This window comes from Hirundo rustica, chromosome 2, assembly GCF_015227805.2.
Source record: "Hirundo rustica isolate bHirRus1 chromosome 2, bHirRus1.pri.v3, whole genome shotgun sequence".
Lineage (NCBI taxonomy): Eukaryota > Metazoa > Chordata > Aves > Passeriformes > Hirundinidae > Hirundo > Hirundo rustica.
Window position 1 is genome coordinate 45,506,264 of NC_053451.1, and position 25,990 is coordinate 45,532,253.

The following is a 25,990-nucleotide window of genomic DNA, read 5'->3' on the forward strand; positions in this document are numbered from 1 at the left end:
TATGAGAACAGATCTTCAGAAATGTTATGACAGTTTCAGAGGGAAATTAAAGGAGAAAATTAATTAGACACCTAAAGTAATATAAGTAATAGGAATAAGTGAGCAGTAAGATTCTATACAGATACAAAACTAGTAGAGAAATGTGTGAACATGAAAACACACTTTTTTTCCCATAAAAAATTAAAACAGAAGTTCAGTATGATAAATAGAAACCAGAACTACAACAAAATGTTGCAAGGCACAAGAAGAACACCAGAAAAACAGAATTAGGTGGGTGAGAGTCATGGTTAAAAAATGTGACCAAAGATGTTAACATCTGGCATCTCCATGGTCACAACAGTTACCAGCAATTAAGGTTCAGCCAGGTTGTTCAGCTCAGATAGTTTTGGCAAAAAATGCACTCTGCAGTAGACGGCAGTAGGGACAAGGAAGTTTGAGACACAAATTTTTTAATGCTCCTACAAGGCAGAGCTAATTGCCACATTGAGAAAAAAAAAAAAAAAGGTTTTCACAGCTGAAATTAAATGTATATAAGCTGCATGTAAATTAATGAAGGAGGAGGGAGGAACATAATGCATAAAACCAGATGGAAATACATAAAAATTAGCAAAGATGATTTGGGGTTTTTAAACATAGATGGTTACAAAATGGAAACAAGGGGAAACCCTAGCGGCAGTATATCACTTCCAACATTAAAGAACATTAACTTCTTAATAGAGAAAATTGCTCCCAGAAACTTACAGAGAAAGACCACTTATTCAACAACATAAATCTCTTACTAAGGACTGGCAGCCATTGCCAACATAAGAACATTATATCCAATCGAGAAAGCTCAAATTCCAAGACACTCGTAAGAACATGTTATGTAAAGTGAGCACAGTTAGAGACTAAATCACTATGCTCACTGCAGCGTGGTCTCTGCTATTCCTTTTCCTAAGGAACCCTCAGAGGCAGGAAGGCGGAAAATCCTGGGCCATATATGCTTTCTGAAGAGGATTAGAATTTATAATATATCCTTGTTCACCTGACAACATAGGAATGATATTTTTTGCTACCCTTGTAGATGCAGATGTATTACCAAGGCTTTAGTTTAGCTGAGAAAGCTTACTGTTCAGGTCTGGTTCAGCTGACTTTAACAAAGAACTATGCAAAATGTGCTGGTCTGCAGGTAACTGCAATCCTACCTGGCTTTGAAATCTCTGGCAAATTTAACAATTATTTGAGCATTTCTGTAGCAATTGCAACAGAAATTTTAAGCACAATACTTACGCTCTTAGAACCTACCAGACTGCTGGTTACGTAAAGCCTAACTTAAACCTATGGCTTGCTTTTAAAAAGGTAACATCTTGGCTATTGCACTTTTGATATTTATGACTGGATCCAGAATTGGCATCTGCTGCCTGCAGCTTAGAGATAGACAAAGGAACTTTTAAACCATATAAAGAAAAAAGTTTTTCAGCATACAATACTCCCTGACTCCAATGCAGTTGTTTCTTCATTTGATAAATGCAATTAAAGGCAATTCAGACTTTCCCAAAGTTTATCTTGTGCTGAAAGTTTTCAGTGGGACCAAACAGTGCTATGCTGTGGCGATAAACAAGCTACTGGTTCTGGGCCACTGCCAGTTAAAGCATCACTTTTGCATCTCTTGATTATTCTGCAATTTTGGGCTCACAATGCAGACCAACCTCAAGAAATCGCAATTTTCCCAAAGTTGTTCAAAGAACGTTACCCTTATCTTGCAAAGGCAATTTGCACTATTTCTTGCTCTAAGAGAACTACTGAAGACAGGATGAAGAAATTACTAAGCACATCATGATGTTCATCCAACCTGGGTGGAAGAAGTATATTCACAAACAGAAGGGAATACTGCACAAATATCTTCTGCTGCATATGTCTGGAATCAGAAGATTCTGGAAGATTTATGTATTGACAATTCTATTATTTATTACAAATAGGATTCATTATGAAAGATAACATTCTTGTTAAAAAGAAGCTTTTAATTTAACTTTATACCCGTTAATGATACACTTGAGATATTTGCACTGTATTCAACTGCAAATAACAGAATTTGAATAAAACATTACAGTCCATTTCTAGCTTCCATTCTGACATCTACCTTAAACATAAAAAATTATACAGCTGTCTTGGACACCAAATGCTCAAAACCAAAAGGAGATGGTTCATGACATAACCAGCTATTAGATGATGCCATTTTATGCTGGAGACACTAAAAATTTTTGCAGTCAAGTGAAATCTGGAAATGTGCATTGAAAAGAGAAAAAAAAACCCCAAACCCAACAACCTGAAAGCCAGTAAATCCTGAGTAAAAGACAGTTCCTTCTTAGGCTGTACAACCTCAAATGGCAAGCATACCACAAAAGGTGCCATTTACACTTGTCCAATTCCTCATTTCTTCCTTGGCTGAACCTGGATGGCTGTTCTCATGTTCTGAGAAAAGAATCACTTCTCGACTGTGAAATCAGAAATATGACGGATTTCAGTTAGCAGAGCACAAACTACAAAACCTTGAGTTACATGAGTCACTTTCTTAAAATTAATGACAAATAAAACGTCTTACAGAGAATTTCAGGTGATACACTTTTCTTAAGGGAGGCAAGAACAACAGTGAAACCCATCTTTTTCATTCCAAGTTCAGTAAATGAGGGCTACACTTTTGTACAACTATCATCAGAGAGCTTCCTCAGGAGGCCGTCATACAGTACTGAATTCCAACAGAAAAAATTTGTTTGAGGATAACAGAGGAAATACCTGTACAAGTTAAGACAGTTCAGAAAACAGCAAGTTTCACTAACAGTCTGAATAAAGTTTCTGTATTAAATTAAAGACTAAATATTATGTGATTTTCCACAACAAATAAAGGTAGGGCTTCTGTGTATTTGACGTCTCCAAGCTACTTACTGAGATCTAATGATATTTTCCATCTCTCCATTTATGCTTACACTTCTGCAAGTCTGGAAGTGCCTGGAAGGAATTGTTTTCACCTATACATATTTTCTGTTAAGACTGTTTTCACATCTATATTCATAACACTCTTTATAAATCTGTTTTCTGAATAGCTGGAACATTAACACTGAAATAATGACTACCTGTGGATTTCATAATCCTAAACGTTATTACTTTGCATCAAGACAGATAAGTTGCAAAAACCAAACCCAAAAACCACAGAGCCAGATAGTCCAGCAACACTATTAGACTGTACATCATGAACAACATTCTTAGTCAAGTTCTGTGGAATGCAAATACCATCTAATTGGAACAGCAGCAGCCTGAAACATTCCTAACTTTTTCCAGTACCCATTCCTTTTATTTAGGAAATACAGTTTTAAAAGAATGTTAGAATTACCATGTCAACCAGTTCAAAGTTAAAGAGGCCAAAAATTAAACATTAATTCTAGAGCCATAAAATCCTAACCGTGCACCTTCACCAAAGTTCTTTTTAAATCCATCTAGATCCTCTTTGTTTCATTTTTCAATTTCATGATTACCCATCATGTCTTGTCATCTCCACCATTACCACTGTGAAGCATCTGGCTCTGTCATCTTGATGACGTCCTCCAGGGCACTGGATGGATATTATTGGGTCCTCTTGAAACTGCTTCTTCTCCAGGTTTAACAAGAGCAGACGCCTCAATCTTTCTCACTCAGCAAGTATTTCAGCCCCCAACCACCTTGGTGGCTTTCTACTGAACTCAGTTCAGTTTGTCAATACTTTTATTGTACTTGGGAATCTAAGACTGGAAGTATCTTGTACTACAAATGTCATAAAAATGTTAAGTTAAGAGTTGAGTTAAGAGAGATAATCCTTCTCCTTCCCTCAATATACTACGGATACAACCCAGGATACTTTGTTCTCTTTGCAGCAAGGGCACACTGCTAATGTTCAGGATGCTGTACAGCAAAAGCCTTAGATTCTTTTCCATAGACCTCACCTCAAGAGAGTATTGCTGCAAGGAATTCTTTCTTTGTAGGGGTAGAACTTTGCATTTTTAGAATTTCATGAGGTTCCTGTTATCTAGGTCTCTCCAAACAGCAGATCTATTTCTATCAACTGATCTTGTTCATTTTGGTGTTGCCTGCAAACATGCCAAGTGAACTCTGTCATCTAGTCTGGTTGGTTGGTAAAGATATTAAAAGGACTGGTCCCAGGACAGACCCCTACACTCCACTTCCACTGGCCTCACTGACCATTACCCTCTGAGGCTGAGCCTTTCTTTCACTCATCTTGTCCACCCATCCGGACCTTAACATGGAGGCAGAATATTGTGAGAGACAGCGCTGAAGGCCTCACAAACATTTGAAGCAAATATCTCCCACTTTTCTTCCCTTATCCACAGAAAAGCCAACATGTCTGTACCCACAGCACTCTCGAAGCATAGAATTAAGAGCGGGATTGTAAACCATGTGAACAAGAGTTAATGTAACAGTACTTACTAATGAAAACTGCAGAAATTTTGAAAGCAGAAAAGCAACTACTCAGTAACCAAAATCTCTCACTGTTAGATACGTAAATACAACACAACTGTGAGAACTGTAGCATTTTAGACAGCAAAATTATTCCTCCTGTAAGCTATCATAAAAATTAGAAAGCTCTTTTGATGCAGGAGCACACAGTTCACAGTTCCTGAATCAAGGAGCCACTAATTGTAACTGTAATAAGCTCACATGAAATCTGCTTGGAATAAAGTTTTTTATAAAGCAAAATTTCACCAAAGTAAACTACATAAAAATGAAGAGGCTATTTAAAAGAAGAGCCTAAAATGTAAATGCTTGCACGTGAGAGGGATCATCCATCAAAACCACCAAAATGGTTAAACACACACCACTTATTAAAAACAAGCAAGCAAGAATAACAAAAAAAGCCCTGGAAAAACCAGCTTGATTAAAAACAACATTGCAGAATGTTATTTTAGGTAGGAAAGCGTCTTTTTAAAAACAGATGTTGCTCCTTAACAATGAAAACAGGATGAGGGGGGGATTTCCCATAAATGTTAGTCGGTTAACTAGAAATTGTAAAAAAGGAAAAAAAAAAAGTTTTAAAACCAACTTTCTAAAAATTTTCTCAATTCACAATTAAAACAAATTGTTCCAAGAACAAGCATGAAGATAAGAAAGAATCAGTAAGGCAAATATGTAATCAAAACATGAAGGGAGAGCTCAAACAAAAGCACCAAAAAAGCTACGTTGATTTTTTTCTCCCTGATGCTCACTATAGAAGAGCAGATGGAATTTGCCACAATAATCTTTCTCCAGAGGGCTAGGAGAGACAGCCTTTTATGCAATCAGCATAAGTTAATCTAGATCAAACCATTAACAAGTCATCAAGATCAGACAGTATTCACCCATAATTTCCAGACGAAGTAAAATATTAAACAGTTGATCTAACAACTGTGGTGTGAAATTTATTCCCTAAAAGTCTTTAAGACTGCAATGATACTCAAATAGTGTACGATTTAAATAAAAAAATTAGCTTTCTGGGAGCAGACAGGGAAGTTTGGTACAGATAAGCCAGGCCTGCATCAAAGAAAACAAACTAGCAAAACCAGCAAGACTAAACATGCGGATAAATACATGGGAAAACCCAGCAGCTTTTGTAGTGGGAAGTCATTACTACTAGCAGCAGCCGAAGAATTGATAAGCAGCTGTGTAAGTGTGATTTCAGTATCAGGACATATCTGAATTTTCAAGAAGTTTGGACAAGCTACCTAACAAAAGATAAGAAACCTCCCAAACAAACTGTGCTAGCACAAGACAAAAGGGAAGGTCCTAACAGAATTAAATAACTAGTTAAAACAATTACAAGCCAGAGTGAAAATAAAGCAATTTTCATATGAGAGATTCTTCCAGCGGAAGCTCCTAGAGCCATTTGAGGTCTAGAAAGCCAGTTCAAAAAAAGGCTCACTAATTACACAAAATTATTTGGCATAACCAAAAATAAATCTGATCAAAAGGTACAAATGACTGAAGGAAAAAATTCCATGTAAATTAAAAACAAAACACATAGAAAAAGTAATTACACATCACCATGGAATAGAATCACAGAATCACTGGTCCTAAAAGACCTCTAAGATCATTAAGTCCAGCCTTTGACCAAATACCACCACGCCCACTAAACCAACCATATCATGAAGTGCCACTTCTACTTGTTTTTTGAACACTTCCAGGGACACTTCCAGTGACTTCACTACTTCCCTGGACAGCCTCTAAAATGCTTAACCAAACTTTCAGTGAATAAGTTTTTCCTAATATAAAACCTGACTTCTCTTGGTGTGACTTAAGGACATTTCCCTCTGTTCTACCTATCATTTGTTATGTGGAAGACGTCCATGAATGACAAAACTGTAGAATGTTTCATTTCAAGTTACTAACAAGGAAGTTTAACACACAACTGGCTTTAAACACAGGGAACTGTTAAGCAGGACCATCTTCTAATACAAATAACCTGAAAAAAGCATTTTGAATACCAGTCTTTAATAAAGATATACATGGAAAAAAAAAAAAAAAATCACAATTCTAATGAAAACAGCATCATCAGGCAGCCAAGTAACTACAAGAAATTAAGAGTATTTGTACACTTCTGCCCAAAGTGCAAGTCTTTCACATTTTCTACTGCTGATATATTAATACATCTGAAAAACAGTTCTTGCAACCACGTCAATATCTTTATTGCTACACAGCAAGGTATCAGTCTCTTGCAAAAGCAGACTTCTAGTAAATAGCTGTCAGCAAGTCCATGCGTGACTGAAGTCAAATTACAAATCGTAAAGGAACAGGTTTTTGAACCTAATGCCAGCAAAATATCATGTATCTAATCCATGAAAGAATTACAGACCTTAAGTCTGCTATTATTTTACTACCCATACCACTTTTCGGTCTGCTCCACAGCATTGTTTAAACTTACAAATCAATGGTACTTACCATTGGTACCTTATCAATAACAGTTCTTACATTTATACAAGAGGAAATATTTATATTTTTTAATTATCTGCATATAATACATCTGCAAAATTTTTAGATACCTAATAATGTTACTAGTAAAATTAAATATGTCTTTAGTAACCAGCAATTTGGTTAAATCCCCTGAAATCTCCACATCTAACTTTTACAGTTACTTATCAGAGGCAGGTCCTTGTCAGTAAGAAAATATTTGAATGACTAGAACTGCTTCCTCAGAGGAAAATGAAGGAAAAGCCACTACATTAAAAAATTCACAGTAGAAGAAACCTAATTGACACAACACACAAACACTAGCTCATCTTCCACTCGAATTCCAGAATACAAGTACAATCCTCCTTTCATTTTCTATGCTCATAAGAAAGATCTTGCCGACCCCAAAGCACACACAGCACAACATGACAGCATCAATGCTTCTGCTTGTTTTCTGGAATGACATGCTATACCAACTTTGGCCACCTTTCTGACAGACCAGTTAAAAGCACTGGTTTTACTCACAGTTAAAATAAAAGCACCTATATATTAATCTTTATTTAAATTATGTGAGCTACTAACAGTTTAAGAAAACAATCTACACAGTTATTGAAAGGTACTGAAAGACGCATGAGCTACAATGAAAACTAATCTTTTCATAAATGAATTATTACAAAGAAAATAGTTTCCTGTCTTCTAACACAGTAAGAGCATAGATATTTATTACAAAGCACTTCAGAGATTCCAGCTAAATTCACTGAGTGTTGCTAGGAGAGTGAAGCAGAACAAGTGATTGTAAAAACAACATAGGTTTGGGGATTTTTAAATATACACAAACCTGATAAGAACCCTATGCTTTGATGCGTAATTTTAGAGGTGATGTCAGGAAAGTCTGCAATTATTAGCAAATTCACGTGAAAAACTAGGAAGCTGAATTTGACAGTCTGGTCTAAAAAGTGAATCAATTACTAAGATGAAAACCCAGATCAAGAAGAACCAAGACTGCTGTGTTAATCCTTCCTGGGCATCACATTACTCACAAATTCCACATTCTGTATATTTAAATATGGATTTAAAGTAAAGAATGATCACAGGCAGAAGAACTGACACTGAAGATTAATGGTAAGTAATGAAGACTATGTGAATGGTCTGTGAATGGCCCAGCATAACACAGGATTAGCATGTCAGAGAACAGTATCTTCTCTCACAACTGCTACATGCCATCACATCACATAACAATGCTAATAAAATGTTAGTCATCATCAAGCCTTATCCTTTTTAAGATGCAGGCATCAAGTATGGACACATGGACACAGTAATTCAAGAAAAGCAAGAAGTTTAAGTTTATTCCTGAAATAAAAACATGCATGACATAGTAAAAACTCACCCATTTTTTTAGAAGCAAGACAATATTTAAAAGACTAAAAAAATCCCTTGGCATTTAATACATTTATACACAGAAACCAAAAATATTCTACAAATAAATAACTTCAAATTATCAGTACATCTTTAGGACTGGGAAAGAGGTGTCCCAAACAAACACTCAAAGACGCTGACATACCCAACAATATTCATGCCTCCATAACCAAAGCACCTCATTCAGACAGGTAGCACAAAACTCACTTCTATGGTGAAACACCAGTGTGTGACAGCTCCTATTACATAATGTTTGCCACTACTGGGTCATAGCTTTGTTTCCTCTTTGATTAGAAGAAAGTATAGAAAGGAAGGCAATTAACTGGGCTGAGCAATAACCGGAGCAATTTACTGGTTAAATACAGATTCTTATGGTTTCTACCCAGGCTTTAGATAAAATAGTCATTTTGATTACAATCTGTATGTATGATAGCACCAGAAAGCATTATTTAAATAAAGCATTGCCTAGTCCTTTCACTGTAGTGTTGCTGTCTGATGTCTAACTTTATAGGTCACACGCCAATTTAGCAACCACATACTAAACCTATTTTTCTTCAAGTAATCTTCAATAAAGTTTTTCCAAGCTATTATTTTTTTCCACTTCAAAATACTTAACACCAGAGATCAGAAGCTTTGGGATGCCACTCCCACGTCAGCTAGCAATGTCCATTTCTAATAATGATTTGGAAGACCTGAAAGGAACTTCCTAAAATCAATTATGAATTTGGAGGAATACCAAACAACAAGTTTGGCACAATGTGCATTCTTATGTGTTGTGCTTCTAGTTTTTATCAGATACCAATGTTATCAACTCAGTTCAATTCGAACATCAATGAAGCATGCCAACCAAAGTGCAATCATGGAGTATGTTGTGTCTCAATTAAAGAGCTTTTTTCCCCACCCTTGAGGAATCGGCTTTGGCATTCAAAAGTCCATCTCTCTTTCCTTCCTATTCTCTCCACCAATACACACTATAAAGTATTTATTTCTTATAAAGCTGAGCAAATCTAATAAAAAATAAAATGAAATTTCAGAGGTTTTAAAATAAGCAATAACATATGAGATTTTTTGAGTGTCGAGCGCATCTGCTTAGTTAATCCAGGATTGATTTCAATGAAGAGTCAAGTCTAATGAAGCCTACAAAGAAATTAACAGTAATTTTTTCCATATCCTGCTCATGAAATGAAATCAATTTAGCATTTTAATTACGGAAATCTTTAAAGAAACCTTTAATGGTTTATATTAGGCAATGCAATTTACAGTCCTTGAAATTTTATTAATTAATAATTCTAAACCTGTTAATTACCCCATAGCTAATGTTATGTCTAAATATTAATTCCTTGAAAGAAAATGGCTTCAAGCTTGTCATTAAACTTTCTACTGAGGGAAGTCCAAGCTATCTTTAACCCAGTAGCTTAAAAGCCCTAATGAATTACAGAAGGCAACTAAACAGAATTTATGTAATTACTTTCAGTGTCAACAGAAAGTAACTCTAAAAAAAATAACATTCCTTTCCAAATTATATCTTTGTGTCTTTTCATTACATATATTTAGCATTTTGCACCTATCTATCAAGACATGTGTGCTCATTATTCATTACAGCATAAAAGAAGTTTGCAGTCTAGGGATCGGCATATTTTACTACGTAAATCACATAATGCTACATAATTCTGGTTGGTACAGCAGTATCGAATTAGTACAAATTAGGTGCAAGAATTTTTAAAAAGTTGATTGCTTTACTTAGTTGTGTATGGACACCTTGAAGCATATATTTTGGCTCTTTAAGCTATACTACTTACAGCAGAAAGAGAACGATTCCATCGTGTCTAACATTTTTCTTTAACATTTTCTTTAACATTTTTCATAGATATTTTTTAGTTTCAAAATAGGATACCACTCTCCATTCTTTCTCAAACAGATCCTTGTTTAATTCAAAATGCACCAAGAGAGACCAGAAGTTCAAAGTGGGAATAAGGTGGCTGAGAATGCTCTTTAGAAGCAAGACAAAGGTGACATAAAAGCAAACTGGAAGGAAGAATTAGAAAATTCTTACCTTGGAAGACAGCATCACAGAATAAGCTGAAATGACGGGGCCCACAAGAATCATCATCTCCAGCTCCTGGCCCTGCACAGCACCATCACCAGGAGTCACACCATGTGCCTGAGAAGGTTGTCCACCAGTGGGTCAGAAGTACCAGTGGGCCAGCTTCCCATGCTACTCGACACAAGAGCATCAACATAAGATATGGATATTTATTTTCTTTATCTTTATTTTGATAGGATTGTGAATGAACAGATAACAGAGTTGAGAAAGATGATAAGCTATTTCTCAGTGTTACAATTTTTAAAATTTAAACATTACTGCCTTTGGTTCAACTTCATATTAATTTCTCTTTAGACATCCAACACAGTAAAAGCATGGGAAAGCTTTGTAAAATTTACTAAAAAAGGACAGCTACACAGCTTAGATGAAGTAGTTCAGCCATTTACAATTTCAAAAAATGCTTCTTTCTAGAATCAGAGAAATTTGCCAAAAATGAAGGCCCACCCTCTTGTTGGCACGACAGACTATTTTAAGGTCTATCTGATACAATTTCACGCTACTATTGCTCAATTACATCCAGTTGTTCTTAAAGACTCTGTTTTCCCAAGTGCTTATGGCTCTCCATATTTAACACAGATGATCTTAATGTCAGTTCTCCTAAATTTGTGAAACACAAACAGGGCTGGACAAGGGCTCTAACCAAGAAACACACTGCCCTTCAAATATTATATCTAAAAGAAGTCTTTCCAGTGTGAGGATGAGGAGCTATAAAGATCACCAGGATATAAGCTGGCAGCAGCTGTGAATGACTATTTAGGACCCACGCATAAATAGCTTTGTTCCAGAACCACAGAGAATGTTAAATGACAGCATCAAATTAAATACAAGTTTTTTGGACCTTGGCTTCTTTTTAAGAAAGGCTGTGGGAGTGGAGGAGGACAGACATCAGAGTACTACGTTCCCAGTGCTAGAGAAGGAAAGTGCCATCCCTCTCCTTTATACTTTCCACTGTCCAGTGTTTCTAGTTCATTACATCCACAATTATAAACAATATTATGTAGCACTCAAAGTAGAAGATTTTCTAAGAAGGCAGGAGAGGTGAAAGGCAGATCAGTTTAATTTAACAAGCTTAACTTATTAGAGTACATCTTTGAATGAGGATTAATTGCTATCAACACATCAGAAAAACAAGTTATTTTTAAATTAGATTTTGGTCCCTAAGCTTTTAAAAAGTGAATATAAATACTCATGCTGAAAATGCAGGCCATCTTATATTTATTTTCAAGGCATGGTACCTCAACAAAGTGAAGGTCACAGTTACCTTGGTAATAATGATATTCTTAGATAATCTCAACCGAGCTTGAAATAAAATAATTATCAGAAAGGTCTTGGTTACAAAAAAACTTTTCAATAACAATGAAAAGTAATCATAGCTGTTAGCATGAAAAGTTGAAATCAAAAGCTACAACATTATAGATATTTATATTTTGTTAGACGCTTTCATAACATACTTTTTTAATGAAGAGGTTGCCTACAATCAAACATACAAAGCCATAGTCTGTACTTTCAGGCTCTCTCTGGTCACTCCATAAAACAAATGGCCAAATAATCCCCGATGTCAAAGACAACTTAGAAGGAATTAACTTCACAAAATGGTGTATGCTTGTCATCGGGAGCTCCAAGCACAGGAAGGAGAAGGAAGCCAACCCTGCAAATATTTCTGAGCGTCTTTAGAGTTTATACTTCAGGAGACATAGCACAAAGTCTTATGGCTAATTCATCTTGCTTTTAACTGGCCAAGAAAACAGCAAAAGGTGGAAAACTAGGTTGGTGGAGAAAATGGGAAAGATAAGTCTCAAAGGCTGGAGGATGAAAACTCCCATCATGGACACCTTTAGGGTGAGTTTTACTGCGGTGCCTCATTACTTGTTGAAATATAGAGGTACCTTGCACTGACGGATAATGCCTTTTTCCCTTCTGTCCTTTCTCTTTGTGTTCAGGAAAATGCATCCTTACAGTTTTTCCTCTAGTGTCACTATAAAGTAGCAAACAGCTTTTAGTATCTATCAGAGTAACTTGTTAACATGACAGAAAGGTTAAAAGGCAATCCCACCACCATTTAATTTTGCAACTAAGTAGTGTTGTAAGACATTGGAAAAAAGCCATCTTCTTAAGATGACTTGCTTGCAACCAGAAACTGAGAGCAGAGACAAGATCCAGTACCGCATTCAAAGTAACAGCAAGATGAAAGATGGTGCCTACACAGGAGATTCAAATGGAGCTCTCCATTCCTGTCCAAGCATTCAGAAAACAAACGCTGCCCTGCACTGAAAAAGTGCCGACCAAGAAGCTGCACTGGTAATGAAATTCCCTCCACGGAGTGCCTGGCTCTTGGCAGAGCGGACTACAGGGAAGATGAATTACACAGTGGGCTCTGCACACTCAGGGATTGCTCTTAATGCCCCGGAAGGTGCCTCAGCAGAATGCCCATGTCCGGCACCACTGGCTGGAATCCAAGCAGATCCATTACCTTCCCTTTATACAACAGCTTACCACATGCCTCTCTGACACCAGATATATGCCTTTCCTCCTCCTCTTTATTTTTAACTTTAGTATCTTTAACACAACTAAGATGCATACTTTAGGCTATACCATTAAGGAAGATTTTAAACCCAGTTTAGCACTTGGGGAATTATTGTGCTATGTTCCCAATACTAATCTGTTTTAAAAACAGCAAATTAAACTAACAATATAGTTCACACAGATGCTTAAATGAGTTACACTGAATTGCCTGTACTTTGAATATCAAGTTATCTACATAAGAATCATCTAAATGTCCCTGAAACCAATTATTTTTGACCAAAAAATAATTATTTTTACTGACTCAGAAAAAAATAGTCCTTTTCAAGAAGTTCTTAGTAGAGAGAGGATAGTGAAAAGATAATGTATCATTTCCTTTCATAACTAATTTGCTTTTTCTTCAGTTGTGGGTGTTTGCTGTACTCAGTTGTACTCAAATCTGGTTGAGAAATAGTGTACCCTTGAAATTCTGTGTCTCCCTTTTACTCTGGGCCCAAAGAATCTTATTCATATCCCAGACTAACAGTACCACAAGAACATAAATTTTTTTACTTGAGAAAAAATAGACAACTCTCCAGAAATTGCCTTTTTTTTTTGTTGTTTTTTTTTTTTTTGTTTTTTTTTTTTTTTTTTAATAAATCAGCACACACAGCAAGATGGTTGATAACACGCTCATCTGATCTGAATTTTGTGTTTTGCAGCATCCAGATCATGGATTGGAGACTAAGCAGTTCATATCCCAACTTTCAGACTCCGCTTATTCTGAAATATTACTTCTCCTCTCGATTCCTGTTTTATGCAGTAGAAATCTTCCCAATAGTGTCAAAACAACCATATTCCTACTTTGCAGACAACCACTTGTTTCATTTTCAATGGGAAAAAACTAATTGAAAAAAAACTTCTGCCCATTCTGCAGCAAATTTACTACTACAGAACAGTCTGAGGCTTTCTCTACCAAAGTCCAGATGCCCAGGACTTATTAGCACAGTTATCATTATGCTGAGTTGCAACATTATTACTTTTAACAAAGCAACTGAATCTCCATGCCAAGCCTGGCATTATCAACATGGCTGGTCATTCCTATGCTAATAAGGAGAAGAATTAGAAAAAAACTCCGAATTGCAACACTACACCACAAAAAAGAAAAAAAACAAAAACAAACAAACAAACAAACAAAAAACCCACAAAACCCCCCACAAACCACAAAAACAAGGGGAGCTTTTATACCCAGAGCAAAATCTCAATTCATAGATTCATAGCTCAGGTATCATAAGCTTATATATGTTTTGCTGCAGTAGATGAGAACCCTGTTATTAACAATTATCTCAACATACAAGACACTATAAAAACAACTGACATAAAGACAATCTAAGTATAATTTCTAAACTATTTCCACATGACAAAAATTGACTCTCACTTTTTTTTCCCCCAAACTTAAGATCTTCTCAAGCTGCTTCTGCATGGGAAGTGATCCTCTCCCCCTTTCTCTCTGAAGGTCACCAGCCTTCAACAAAGCATGAAAAAAAGTCATGTGGAGCAAACCTATGCTGTCAGAAAAGGAGTTGGATATTAAATGGATAGCCAACTAGGAATTCCACAAGATTACAGCAGTTGTTAATTTTTACAGCCTTTCTTCCATTACTACAGGTATGTTTTTCACAATTAAGTAGGGCACATTGGCACTTCAGTGAAGTTTCTCCCCTTGTGATACAACAAATGCCACCAAAGAACTCATCAAGGCTCTTCCTACACTTGACTCTAAAGTCAAAACTCTAAAGTGTATTTATACATCAATCCTTCAATTTAGTTTCATCATGAATACCAGCAAAGCATTTGATATCAATGAAGTATTAAAGGGCATCATTAAAAACAGCCCTGCAGAGAAGAACTTGAGATATGGTTGACGACAAACTCAACATGAGCTGTCAGTGTGCATTTGCATCCCAAGAAGCCAACTGCATCCAAAGCAGCGTGGCCAGAAGGACGATGGAGGGGAGCCTGCCCCTCCGCACTGCTCTGCTGAGACCAGCACAGTACTGGGGCTCCCAACACAAGAAAGACATGGAATTGATGGAGAAAGTCCAGAGGAGGCCACGTAGTTGATAGGAGACTGGAGCACCTGCCCTATAAAGACAATCTGAAAAAGCTGGGGCTCCAGAGCCCACAGAGAGAAGGTTGTGTGGAAAGTTGCTAGAAGCAACCCTCCAGTGTCTGAAGGGGGCCTGCAGGGAAGGTGGAGAGGGATTCCTTCTCAGGAACTGCAGTGATAGGACACGGAATAATGGCCACAGGCTGAGAGAAAACTTAGGCTGGATACTAGGAAGAAATTCTTTTCTGTGAGAGTGGTGACATACTGGAACTGGTTCCCCAGAGAAAATGTGGAAGCCCCATCCCCGGCAGTGTTCAAGGCCAGGCTGGATAAGACCTTGAGTAACCTGGTCTAGTGGGAGGTGTCCCTGTCCATGGCAGAGGGGGCTGGGACTAGATGATCTTTAAGGTCCCTTCTAACCCTTCAGGTTCTACAGTTCTATGAAAATCACATAATTGTTCACAATGCTGAGAAAGTATTTCATTGTTCATTTAAAAGCTTCTAGCCCTTGTGATTCAGAAGTTTTAAGCCTGGAGGTTCAAAACCAATAAAAAGAATCCACATGACTTTAAATAAAAACATTACATTTTCATCCAGTGCAATTTTAAATTTGATTTATGATTTCTGAACAGTTATGACAACTAAATCACCCTACCATGAAGTTCCACTTGCTCCCTTGTCAAAGCACTGTTTTACCATTGCTACGTGGTAACACAAATTGCTTATGAATATACATAACAGCATTATAATTTCTTTTAATGTCAGACATTTCATGGATACCTATTTTATGAATAACAGAAAATGAATTCTGTTATTTTATACATTTATTGCATAAAATAATATTTTTAAGACAACTGTAACAACACAGGATGCTTTCCTCAGTGTCTTATGCATACATCAGTTCCAAAAATACAGTAGAGAAGCCCCTGGAGAAGAAAAGATCCACTTTCTCATTCCCTGCTTCCTCTACTATAAAAGTATTATATTAAATAGGAATATTGCAGGACCAATATTATAAAGGAATAAAAGAAATTTTTGCTGCAAAAGCAGAACTATTTTTATGAATTGCCCATAGGAGAAGTTTCACACATTCAGCAAAATATCTCAATATAAAAGAATTATTCAACTGATGCATAGTCATGCTACGCATAGTGTTGCTAGCATATTACCTTGAAATTATTATGAAAACTGTTAACAGTCTCTGCTCTTTGCAAATTATGGCCTGAAGGACCAATACACTATCCACAATTAAAAGTGCATCATTTATTGTCTCATGGCTATGTCAACATAACCTGACCACCACCTGTAACTCATCACCTGTCTATTCAAAGTTTACCAACTGAAAAGACACGTTCTACAGCTTGGTGTAGTGATCAAAGCTTGCGCAATCTTCCCAGTTAGAGAAGCTGCTCCAATAAAGGATGTTTGGTCCATCAGCTTTGTTTTGCCAAATGCACTCACAGGGACACTCAATGGGCCAGAAACATCCCACGAGCATGCAGTGATGGGAAACTTACAATCTCCAGGACTGATGCAAAAGGATAACAGCCTGGTCATGACCTCCAGAATGGCAAGGAACACTGTATGCATGAAGTTTTATACACTTTGAAGAACTGCAAGCAACTTTTTAAGTCCACTTACAGTGGTCTCATCGGATCAGCTGGGTATTTCCAACGGTCAGAACTAGATGTACGTAACATGAATTCATTGAGGTGATACACAGCCACACACGCGCACTGCTGAACTGTATGGAAGGGTCTCATTCCATCCTATTAATACCACATCCAGAAATTAATCCCCATACAGCCTGGCCCAGAGCCACCGCGTCTGCTTTCCATTACTCATCACCTTCTAACTCTGCATGCAAAGCTGAGCCCAGAGCAGTCCATTTGCTTCAGCAATGGAAGTAGTCTTGCTTGCTGCTGGCAGAGCAGCCCTACACATGGAGGCGGCTGCTCCTGAAGTTTTGGAGGGAGAGTGATCTAACCCACAGGCTACAGGTGATGAAGAAGGAATAAAGATGCCCCATGACTCCCAAAACTACAGCCTCACAAATCCTACCCACAAAGGACTCAGCCACGTGATGACTCCCAGGATAATCACTCCTTGTTTGCTGTCCATACCAGTATTCTATGATACTGGAAGTGGGACCTCCTACCACTGCCAGAGAGAATGAGTGCACACTGCAACAAAAAGCCCATCTGTACTGGAACACCACATAGTTCTTTAAAAGCTTTACACCAAAGAATCTGACTACGATTCCATGATTTCTGACAATGCATCTTTACTGCATTGCTGTCCTTTCAAGAAGCAACACTGTTGAGGGTCTTAGCACCGCAGATTATGAAGTGAGGCAGCCATGAAAAACATTCAGTAAACAAATGGTGTATTACCAGTGCAAGTGCATTACTTTTCATAGGGCTGTTAATATAAAGAATCCAGCATTTAATGCTGCACAAAGTCTGGTAAATTAACACATCCAATACTTCTCGTGCACCTAAATATTTAGGTTTTTCTTTCTTTTTTTTTTTTTTTTTTCATTTTTGAGGCTGAAGAAAAACAAGAACACAAATCTTAAAATTAAAGAATAACAATGCAACACTATTTGGCAATATGACACTGTCAGTTTTCCAAATTTAACAGGAGTTGGGAAAAAAGTATGTCAGCAATTTCTCAATGTATTTTTCTGGAAGACTGAGTAGAAATATTACATACAATTGACATATTCAGAAAAAAACACTATGTTCTAGGAAAAGTAATTTTATATCCTTTACACTGTTTATCATTCATGATGGTTCTTCAGCTAAACTAAAATCTAAAGTTTTAATGGATTTTTTTTTTTTTTTTAATTCAGAAACAGACTTGCTTTATTTTTTGCCATTTTTGTTTTCCATTTTGTTGAGTCCTTTCTGCAGGTCACACCCTAAATGCTGCTACTTATGACTTTTTAGATTTTTAGTACTCTTTTTCAAGAATGTTCCTGGAAAGAGCTCAAAAAGACAAGCACAGATTTCTTTACAGAAGTACTTAACTACAGCTCTGTGTGAAGAAAATTAACAATTGGGTTTTTTCCCAGATGGAGAAATACTTCAACATTAACACACACATACAATAACAATCAAGCTATAAAAACTAACTCTAGCTCTGATATAATACAGAAGTTGATTTAATTGGAATGACAAATTACAATACATATTTGACTGTATATGACAAAATAAAGCATGTTTCACTATTATAAATTAATCCCAACATATTTTAAGAATTTTTTGAGAAGTTTCCATATGGGAACGTCTGGCTACATCTAGTTCAAATAAAAAGAGGTCACACAGCTTAAAAAATTCTCACTTAAGTAAAGTAGTAGCATGCACTGCAGCTAGTTTGGTGGAAGGTTAGAATAACGGCAGACAAAACAAGTCAAAGTGCAGAAAAAGCATCTCCACATTGCAGAGCTGTGGTAAAAAACATCCCATTTTGCTTTGCTTGCACGCCCAGCTTTGTTATGCTGTCTGTATTCTAACCTACAAGTTTTCTCTTTACTCTTCAGACTCTCTCCCCCCAGGAAAGAGGGAATGAGAGGCTCTGAGAGGAGATGTGTAGTTGCCAACCAGGGTTAAGCCATGACAATAAAAAGTAGAAAAGCTTTTCATAAGATCCATCTCCACTTAACAGAAACATCTAAGATCACAGCACCAAGCCTGACAGAGGTCAAGAAGTGTTTGGACAGTACTTTCAGGCACATGGTGTGACTCTTGGGGATGGTCCTGTGCAGGGCCAGGAGATGGATTTGATGATCCCTCAGGGTCCCTTTCAACTGAGCTTATTCTGTGATACTGTAATGTGAACAACTAAGTCAAGTATCAGTTCTCCTCATTTCTTCTATATTGAACAGTAAAGATTTAATATTAATGCTTTACAACATTAGATAAAATCATCTAAATTGATCTGGGAAATGCTGGTTTTAAACTGATGTATGTTGTGTATTGTGCTTTTCATCTCTTGGAGATGACAGTGTTTATTCCTGCTGTTTCACATCTTCAGCACAAGCCTATAACTGTTCACTTACTCCCAAACACAGCAGTGATACTCCAGTGTTCCCTGATGCCCAAGATCATCAAGTGTATTTTTCAGTAAAAAAAGGTGCCAGATGTTTTATCTATCAGCTTTATTGCATTTCCAAGCAAGAACTATAACCCGAGAGAAAGTAATTATAGCGTAATGTGCAAGAAAAAACACTTCATTGTGACAATCCCAGGCTACTGAGACCACCGTCTCTATGCATTTAAACAATATAAGGCCATAAAGTAAGGAGCACTCTCTTAGTCTCCATGCCAAGTATAATTTTGATTTTGCATTGCCATTAAAACCACCAAATTACTAGACAAGTCCACAGTTGTTTCATACAAGCCTAGAGAGGACTGGTACAGAAGCTGTACTATACCTCACAACCAATTATTCTGTCAGCTACACTATTAAGGCTTGTTATCTTCTAATTTTTGAAGTTTTATAAAAGGAGAAGCAGACTATCAGATAATGTGGTCGATATGTAACAATTAAGACTTTTCTCTACTGAAAAATAAAGTTCATTCTGGCAAGTTTGTGAGATCATAAAATATAATTGCAAAGTCCATTTCACCACAGTGAGCAATACAACATGACACAACTTCGTGCTTTTCTCTTTGGCGAGATCTCACATCAGCAAGCCCATGCAGACAAGCTCAAAGCCCAGCCTGACCTGGCAGCACACAGACCTCTGTCTCTTACAGGGCCACCAGAAGAAGCTTTTGGTAGAACTTCAGGCAGATTTTGTCCTTTAAATTCTGAGAATATCTGGCCACTTAGACTAGAAACTTTCAAAACAAATCCCATAATTTCTCTATTAGCACATTCTTATATTTATTTATTATTGTATTCACACAGTCTGTATTTTAAGTATATTTTATACATATGCATACATATCCTTACTAATATACATAAAGTATAAATTTACCTTACAAATATATATACACACAGCTTTATATGCAGCTTGGTATATGTTGCTTTAATACTGCAGTATTATTTGTTAATAGATTATTGTAATATGGCAATATTGCCAATAAAAGGTATTATTAAAGAAAATGCCTACTTTTTAAAAAAGAAAGATTAAGAAAAAAGTATTTGTAAACACTGATTTTCTTAATTTCATGTAACTTCTCCATTTGTTGTAGAGTTTGTGCAGTTTTTGGAGGCAGATGAAGGAGTTTCTCTGATTTGGCAAAGGAGCAGGGAAAGTATCAGTACCAATAATATTTATTAGCTACATCTGCTATAAGTGCTTTTTATAGACTACATGAGTGCGAGACAGTCATTCTTGAAATTCCTCCTACCCTGAAGGGGACACAAACCTTGAGGAACCACTTGAAATGACGTCTGGTGTTTAAAGCTGACAAGACTCCCTTCTCTCATCTTTCAGCTATATGTATAATAAAAGCTCATTGAGCAGCAGCAAGGCGCTATAGCCTACTACACATGTTCTAAACGAACATTTCACATAGTTCCATCTGTCATTTGTCTTAGACGATTATTTAAACTAGATTCTGAGTAATTTGTTCTTTCTGGCTAGATTATGTTTCCAAAATGCTGAGCCACTTGCCAGGAACAACCATATTCAGTCAGCCACAATGTTACACTAAAGTCTACAAGTAAGTGTAACACAGAGCTCTCATGCTACCCCGGCAAATGCACTTGGAAAACAGTACAAAACAGCAGCAATGGCAGAAGAGTTGCTACTGCTCCTACAGAACAGAGCACTCCTTAAAAAAAAAAAAAAAAAAAAAAAAAGGTAATAATAAATAAGCTCAAAGTTTCTAGGAAAAAGAAAAGGCAAACACAGCTTCCATCTAAGAAACCAAATAAAAAGAAACTTTGTAGTATCTATGTTGAAACCATCTACAGTATTTACTGGAGAAAAAGTCTTGTATCACCAGTAAATAAAATGCTAGTTTCTTCTTGAGGTTCTTTGCTAAAAATCCAGATATTATTTTGTGCAATTCTTTCTAATTGATCTATTTTTTATTTTCAGGCAAGCTATTTTCTCATCTGTTTATGTTTGTCCATTAACATAAACAGCCAAAGATTCTCAAGCACCAACCTTTTACTACATTAGCTAAAACCACAAAGCCATGCAGCTTAACTCACCCCATCTGTCCACATGTATCAAAGTGCCTAGAAGGAATGTTAGTTAGATTTGATTTAATCACTGAAGTCATACAGCAAGAGTGAATTCAAGGAAAAGGTGATAGATCAGATGAAAGATAGACAGTTAAATTTTAACCTTGGCCTCTAAGATTACATTTGACATCATGTTGTTTTAGTATCAATGAAGACACCTGCACAAAGAATCTTCGTGCACAAAGAGAAGGGAATAAATGTAAATATTTTCAAAGCCAGGAACTTAAGGATAAAAATATTTCATGTTCAAAAAGCTGTAAAGGATACCATGCATTTAAAGTTGTAAAACAAATGCACATACATAAGTGATATTTAAGGGTATAATTAATTATAACATCATGGTCCTAGAGATTCCACACTCTCTATACCACATTCTATTTCAGGCACATAACATGACAATGTATGTATGTCACTAATGCTGAGAATGATGTTCGTGATATTTTTAATATCCCAGTTATTGATTTAGACTGATAGATACCTGATACATTCAGCATTTCCATAACACAGTGAAATACAGAATTAAGAGGTAGCTAAGGTTACCTTCACTGGCTGCACAAAGGAACAGCTTTAGAAATCCTGAAGCATATTTAAAGAAAAGAAAAAAGACTGGGATAAGTTCAGCTAGCAATCTAAGTGCAGGGGAGATGCATATTTATCAACACTTAAAAAATGGAGGAATGCTGTTTAAAAATATTTTGAGCACACACTATTTTCAGAATATTTTGAGACTAGTACACAGAAGTAATTAACTGAAGATGAATTTGGAGGCAACAATGTTACAAGTCATTTAAACTCAGAACCAAACCAATTGCAGTATTTCAGTCTACTTCTTGATGCGCAATAGAGGAAAAAAACTAATAGGAATATATTCACATGACATACCTGAGTTAGAAGGCACATGCATAAATTACGTTAAACTGTCTCCTTCATAGTCAAAGACTACAGGTATCTAAACCCTTTAATAAAAAAATGTCTACCCATTTCCTGTTCAGTAACAGGCAGTACTGAATGCATTTACCTACAGAGTTGACTGCCTTGTCATACTCTATGACAACTTTTTCTTTGGTAATATTTATTGAGATAGTAAATATATCAGTAAAGATACAGTGGAAAATAAGCCATGACATGACGCTTGCAGGGGGATGGATGCTACCACGTGCCAACAAGAGCACTGCCTGCAGCTTCCCGCAGCTGAATAAGAAGCCTCTCCAGCGCTGGCAGTGCTGGAAAGGAACACCAAGGGTTCAAAGCACCTTGAATCCAACTGGAGAACAATAACCAGCAAGCAAAGCAAGATGCAAAAAGACAGAAGGACAACATTTTGAGGAAGCTGCCCCTTCCTTTAACAAAGCTGTAAAGCAGGAGATTTAAAAACCCAAAGAAATAAACAAACAATCCTTGCTTAAAGATGCCCCAACCCACAAAAGCAATGGTAATTTTCATTATTTTTACATGGCCCTGTTTTACTACATAGATTGTAAGAATTAACAACGTATCCATGTGGTCAGGCTCACAGAAACTGAGTTCCACTGTGAGGCTTCTCTGAGGAGAAGCTGCTCTGTGAACCATCACTGAGCAGCTTGTTTGATGTAGATTATAAACATTTGCACTTAGTTTCAAAGGCACGTTAAAATTATGCTTAGTGAGCATCCCAGTAATCATCTATGTGCATCTACATTCTCAATTGATCTCTAACAGAATAAAGACTTAAAGATAAACACTTTGAAATATTACTAAGGAAAAAAGAACCTGCCCTGGGAATTTTACTCCAACAAAAGCAGGCAAGCTTTTTCTTCTGATGGCAGAGTAAACACAAGAATCTTCTTGTATGTTTCTTAGATTAGACTGCACATATCCTTTCTGGTTCTATTTTAGAACCACATTCCTCCCTCCAGGCGATTCTATACATCATTACAAATCCTTATGCAATTTTATCCCAGGTTCTATATTTACCAAGACACCTCATGTTAACAGCAATGCTCGATCCTCAGCATGAACCAGGCAAAGATACCCTCACAAAAATTCCCATACTAACACGATTCATCAGCGTCTCACAATTCAAAGCACTACATGTAACTTTGTAGGAATCATTATTAATGTATAAAAATACACTCTTTTTTTTCTATTTGGTGACTGAATTCAAATGCCATCTGGCCAAAAATCCTTCACGGGCACTTATTACGCACAGCTTCCTAAATAATACTATCTATTAAAAAATAAAATAAAATAAAATAAATATAGTGAGTGAGAAAGTGTGGCCTACAGTCAGTGTAAGCATAACTTAAGTCACAAAGTGATTCTGGTTACTAAGGATGTGTAAAAAACCAATTAAAATCCCAGAACTATGCACTTCGTCCTTCCACTGCTCTGTAGAAATTAATTCAGATGATTTAAACAAAATGCTGGTTTGACCTGCATGCAGCTGATTACAATTGTTTTGGAAGCACATTTACACATTTTTGCCAAAAATTACTAGACAAGTAACATGCTTATAGCAGACATTATTTTGAAAATTTTCTATTGATCTGGGTAGGAAATTTTACCTGAGGAAATAACCATGTTTTATATTCTATTTTGCCTTTCCACAAAACCAAGGGAGTGCACCCTGAACAAACTAGTGTTTGGAGAATCTTCTACTGTATTCTGGTTTCTTTAAAAAGTGTAAGGCAACAAAGTTCCAAAATAAATTTTTGTGGTGGGTACACATATATAACTGGAAAACAAATCTAAGCTCTAGTTTTAATCACACAAGTTTTTTACTGCCAGTTTCTCAGAATAACAGTTTTTGTGTTGTGACACACAAAGCTGCCATTCCTATCTGTGTGACATGGAGGTCACCACTCCCATGCAGTGTGACATACAAAGCTACCATCCCCATCTTTGCTTCTCTTAAGAATCACTGACACTCAAAATATGATGAAACATTTAATGCAGCCTTAAGTGAAATTAAAAAATTAATGCAGTCCAAACCAGAATTGTTTCAATAAATGAATTTTAAATAGAATTAGAATTTCAGACACTTAAAAATATTTTACAAATTATCACAAATTGTTTATTGTTGTAAGCACTAACTTAATAGTTTCAGTATGATCAAATACAACATACATATTTGAAACCTCCAGGACACAAATTGCATCACCTCTGATCTGGAATAATTGAAGATTTCTGCTGCAAGACAGCAGTAGTAGAAAAGGTAAGATAAAGAGAACCAATTTGACTACAATCATGTAACAGAAAGTATTAACAAGAATAGAACCTAAAAAATGCTGTTAGAAAGCTATGCTTTCCTCTTTACCTCAGGTAAGCAGTATCAAATATTTAAATACCAGCTAATGCCCTCACAACCCTAAAAAGAGAATGCTGAAACATGGTAATGTTTATTAGCAGACAAGACTTTGCACATATAAAGCTTCATGTATGTGCTAGTAACCACTTCAGTCAGTTTCATTTAGAAAAGAGTGACTTAGACTCAGCACAAACTGTGACATGCTACAGGGATCACAACTTTTCAAGGGCAAACCAAATGATATTCTTTCTGAAGCTAGTGACCTAAACATGGCCATAAAAAACTCAGCAGAGGCAGGATATACTGCCTCTGGCAGCCTGCTGCTTCTCAGAACCTTCTCATCACTTGCAGTTTGTGCGTGTCCAAGACCGAACCTGCAGCCCGTCGGAAAGCTCCTGATTTAGTTGGAGTGGGCCATGTTAGTATTGTAAACTGTATGCTCTGAGAGAATAAAGAAACAAGAGACAATACTCCAAGTCTGATCAAGGCTACAAACCATATACCATTGAGCCATTTGAATTCCACTACTAAAAAAGAAAGGCAGCCTGTATAAAAGCAATGCAGTGTGCGACGCAGTGTGAACATTTTTTCGCCTGGTTGTGTTGGTTAGAATAATAGAAAAAACACTTTTAGTGAATTCAGCATAAATCCCCATTCTGAGTTACACTGGTAGAACAAAAGCCCTTATCCCCCTCCCTTCTTTTTTTTCCTTCTTGATACAAGCTAATTAGCTCATTTTATTAAAAAATGAAAATTGGTCTAAGTTTTTCCAGCAAAGGCAATTTTCTAGTTTGGGTATTGTCAGTGCAGCTTCACTGGTAAATAGCAAATGTAGACAGAACCAAAACCTGGTATCTGTAAAGAAAAAGTTTCAAGAATATTGTGTTCATTTTGCTATAATAATCTTTTTAGAGTTATACAATCAACACTAAGGACTAACTCCAACATATATTAGATATATCTTTCTAAACAGTACGTCAGCAAATAAAGATAGAGAATAAAAACAACTTCATAAGTAATGAAAGATTACATCTGAGGTATCATTACATTAATTAATACATTGCATTACATTATTATTATTACATTAAATATAGAATGCTTTATTGCTGAGATGTTAACCACTCAGTAATAACATTGTAAGAACAGGTAAGTGGCAGTGAAAATGGTGACAAAAAAAACCCTGCCTGAACCAAAACCTCATTGTCAGAATAAACAATTATATTAAAATACATTAACCAAACATATGCCACTACAAAATAAAACAGAAAATATCCATACAACTCACAAAAAGAAAACAGATTATCTGACCCTGCAAGCCCTTTGATTCTGCAAAGAGTCATACACAGGCTGGATTTCATTTCATTTGAGCAGCAGTCAGAAGTGCCCCCAACCAATATGAGCAGGATTAAACCCACTCCAG

The 25,990-nt window shown here is 36.4% G+C and overlaps 1 protein-coding gene across 2 annotated transcripts in view; it reads right to left on the reverse strand.

The window, feature by feature from the left end:
* MICU2 (mitochondrial calcium uptake 2) overlaps positions 1-25,990 on the reverse strand; it is a 135,770-nt gene that overhangs the window by 106,788 nt on the left and 2,992 nt on the right. The window contains exon 1 of one of the 2 annotated variants that reach the window (XM_058419283.1): positions 10,418-10,489. The exons of the other annotated variant lie outside the window; for it this stretch is intronic. Coding sequence (XP_058275266.1) covers positions 10,418-10,474 — 57 coding nt within the window. The 5' untranslated portion in view covers positions 10,475-10,489. Of the gene's footprint in view, positions 1-10,417; positions 10,490-25,990 lie in introns of those variants that run through there. 2 annotated transcript variants of the gene reach the window in all.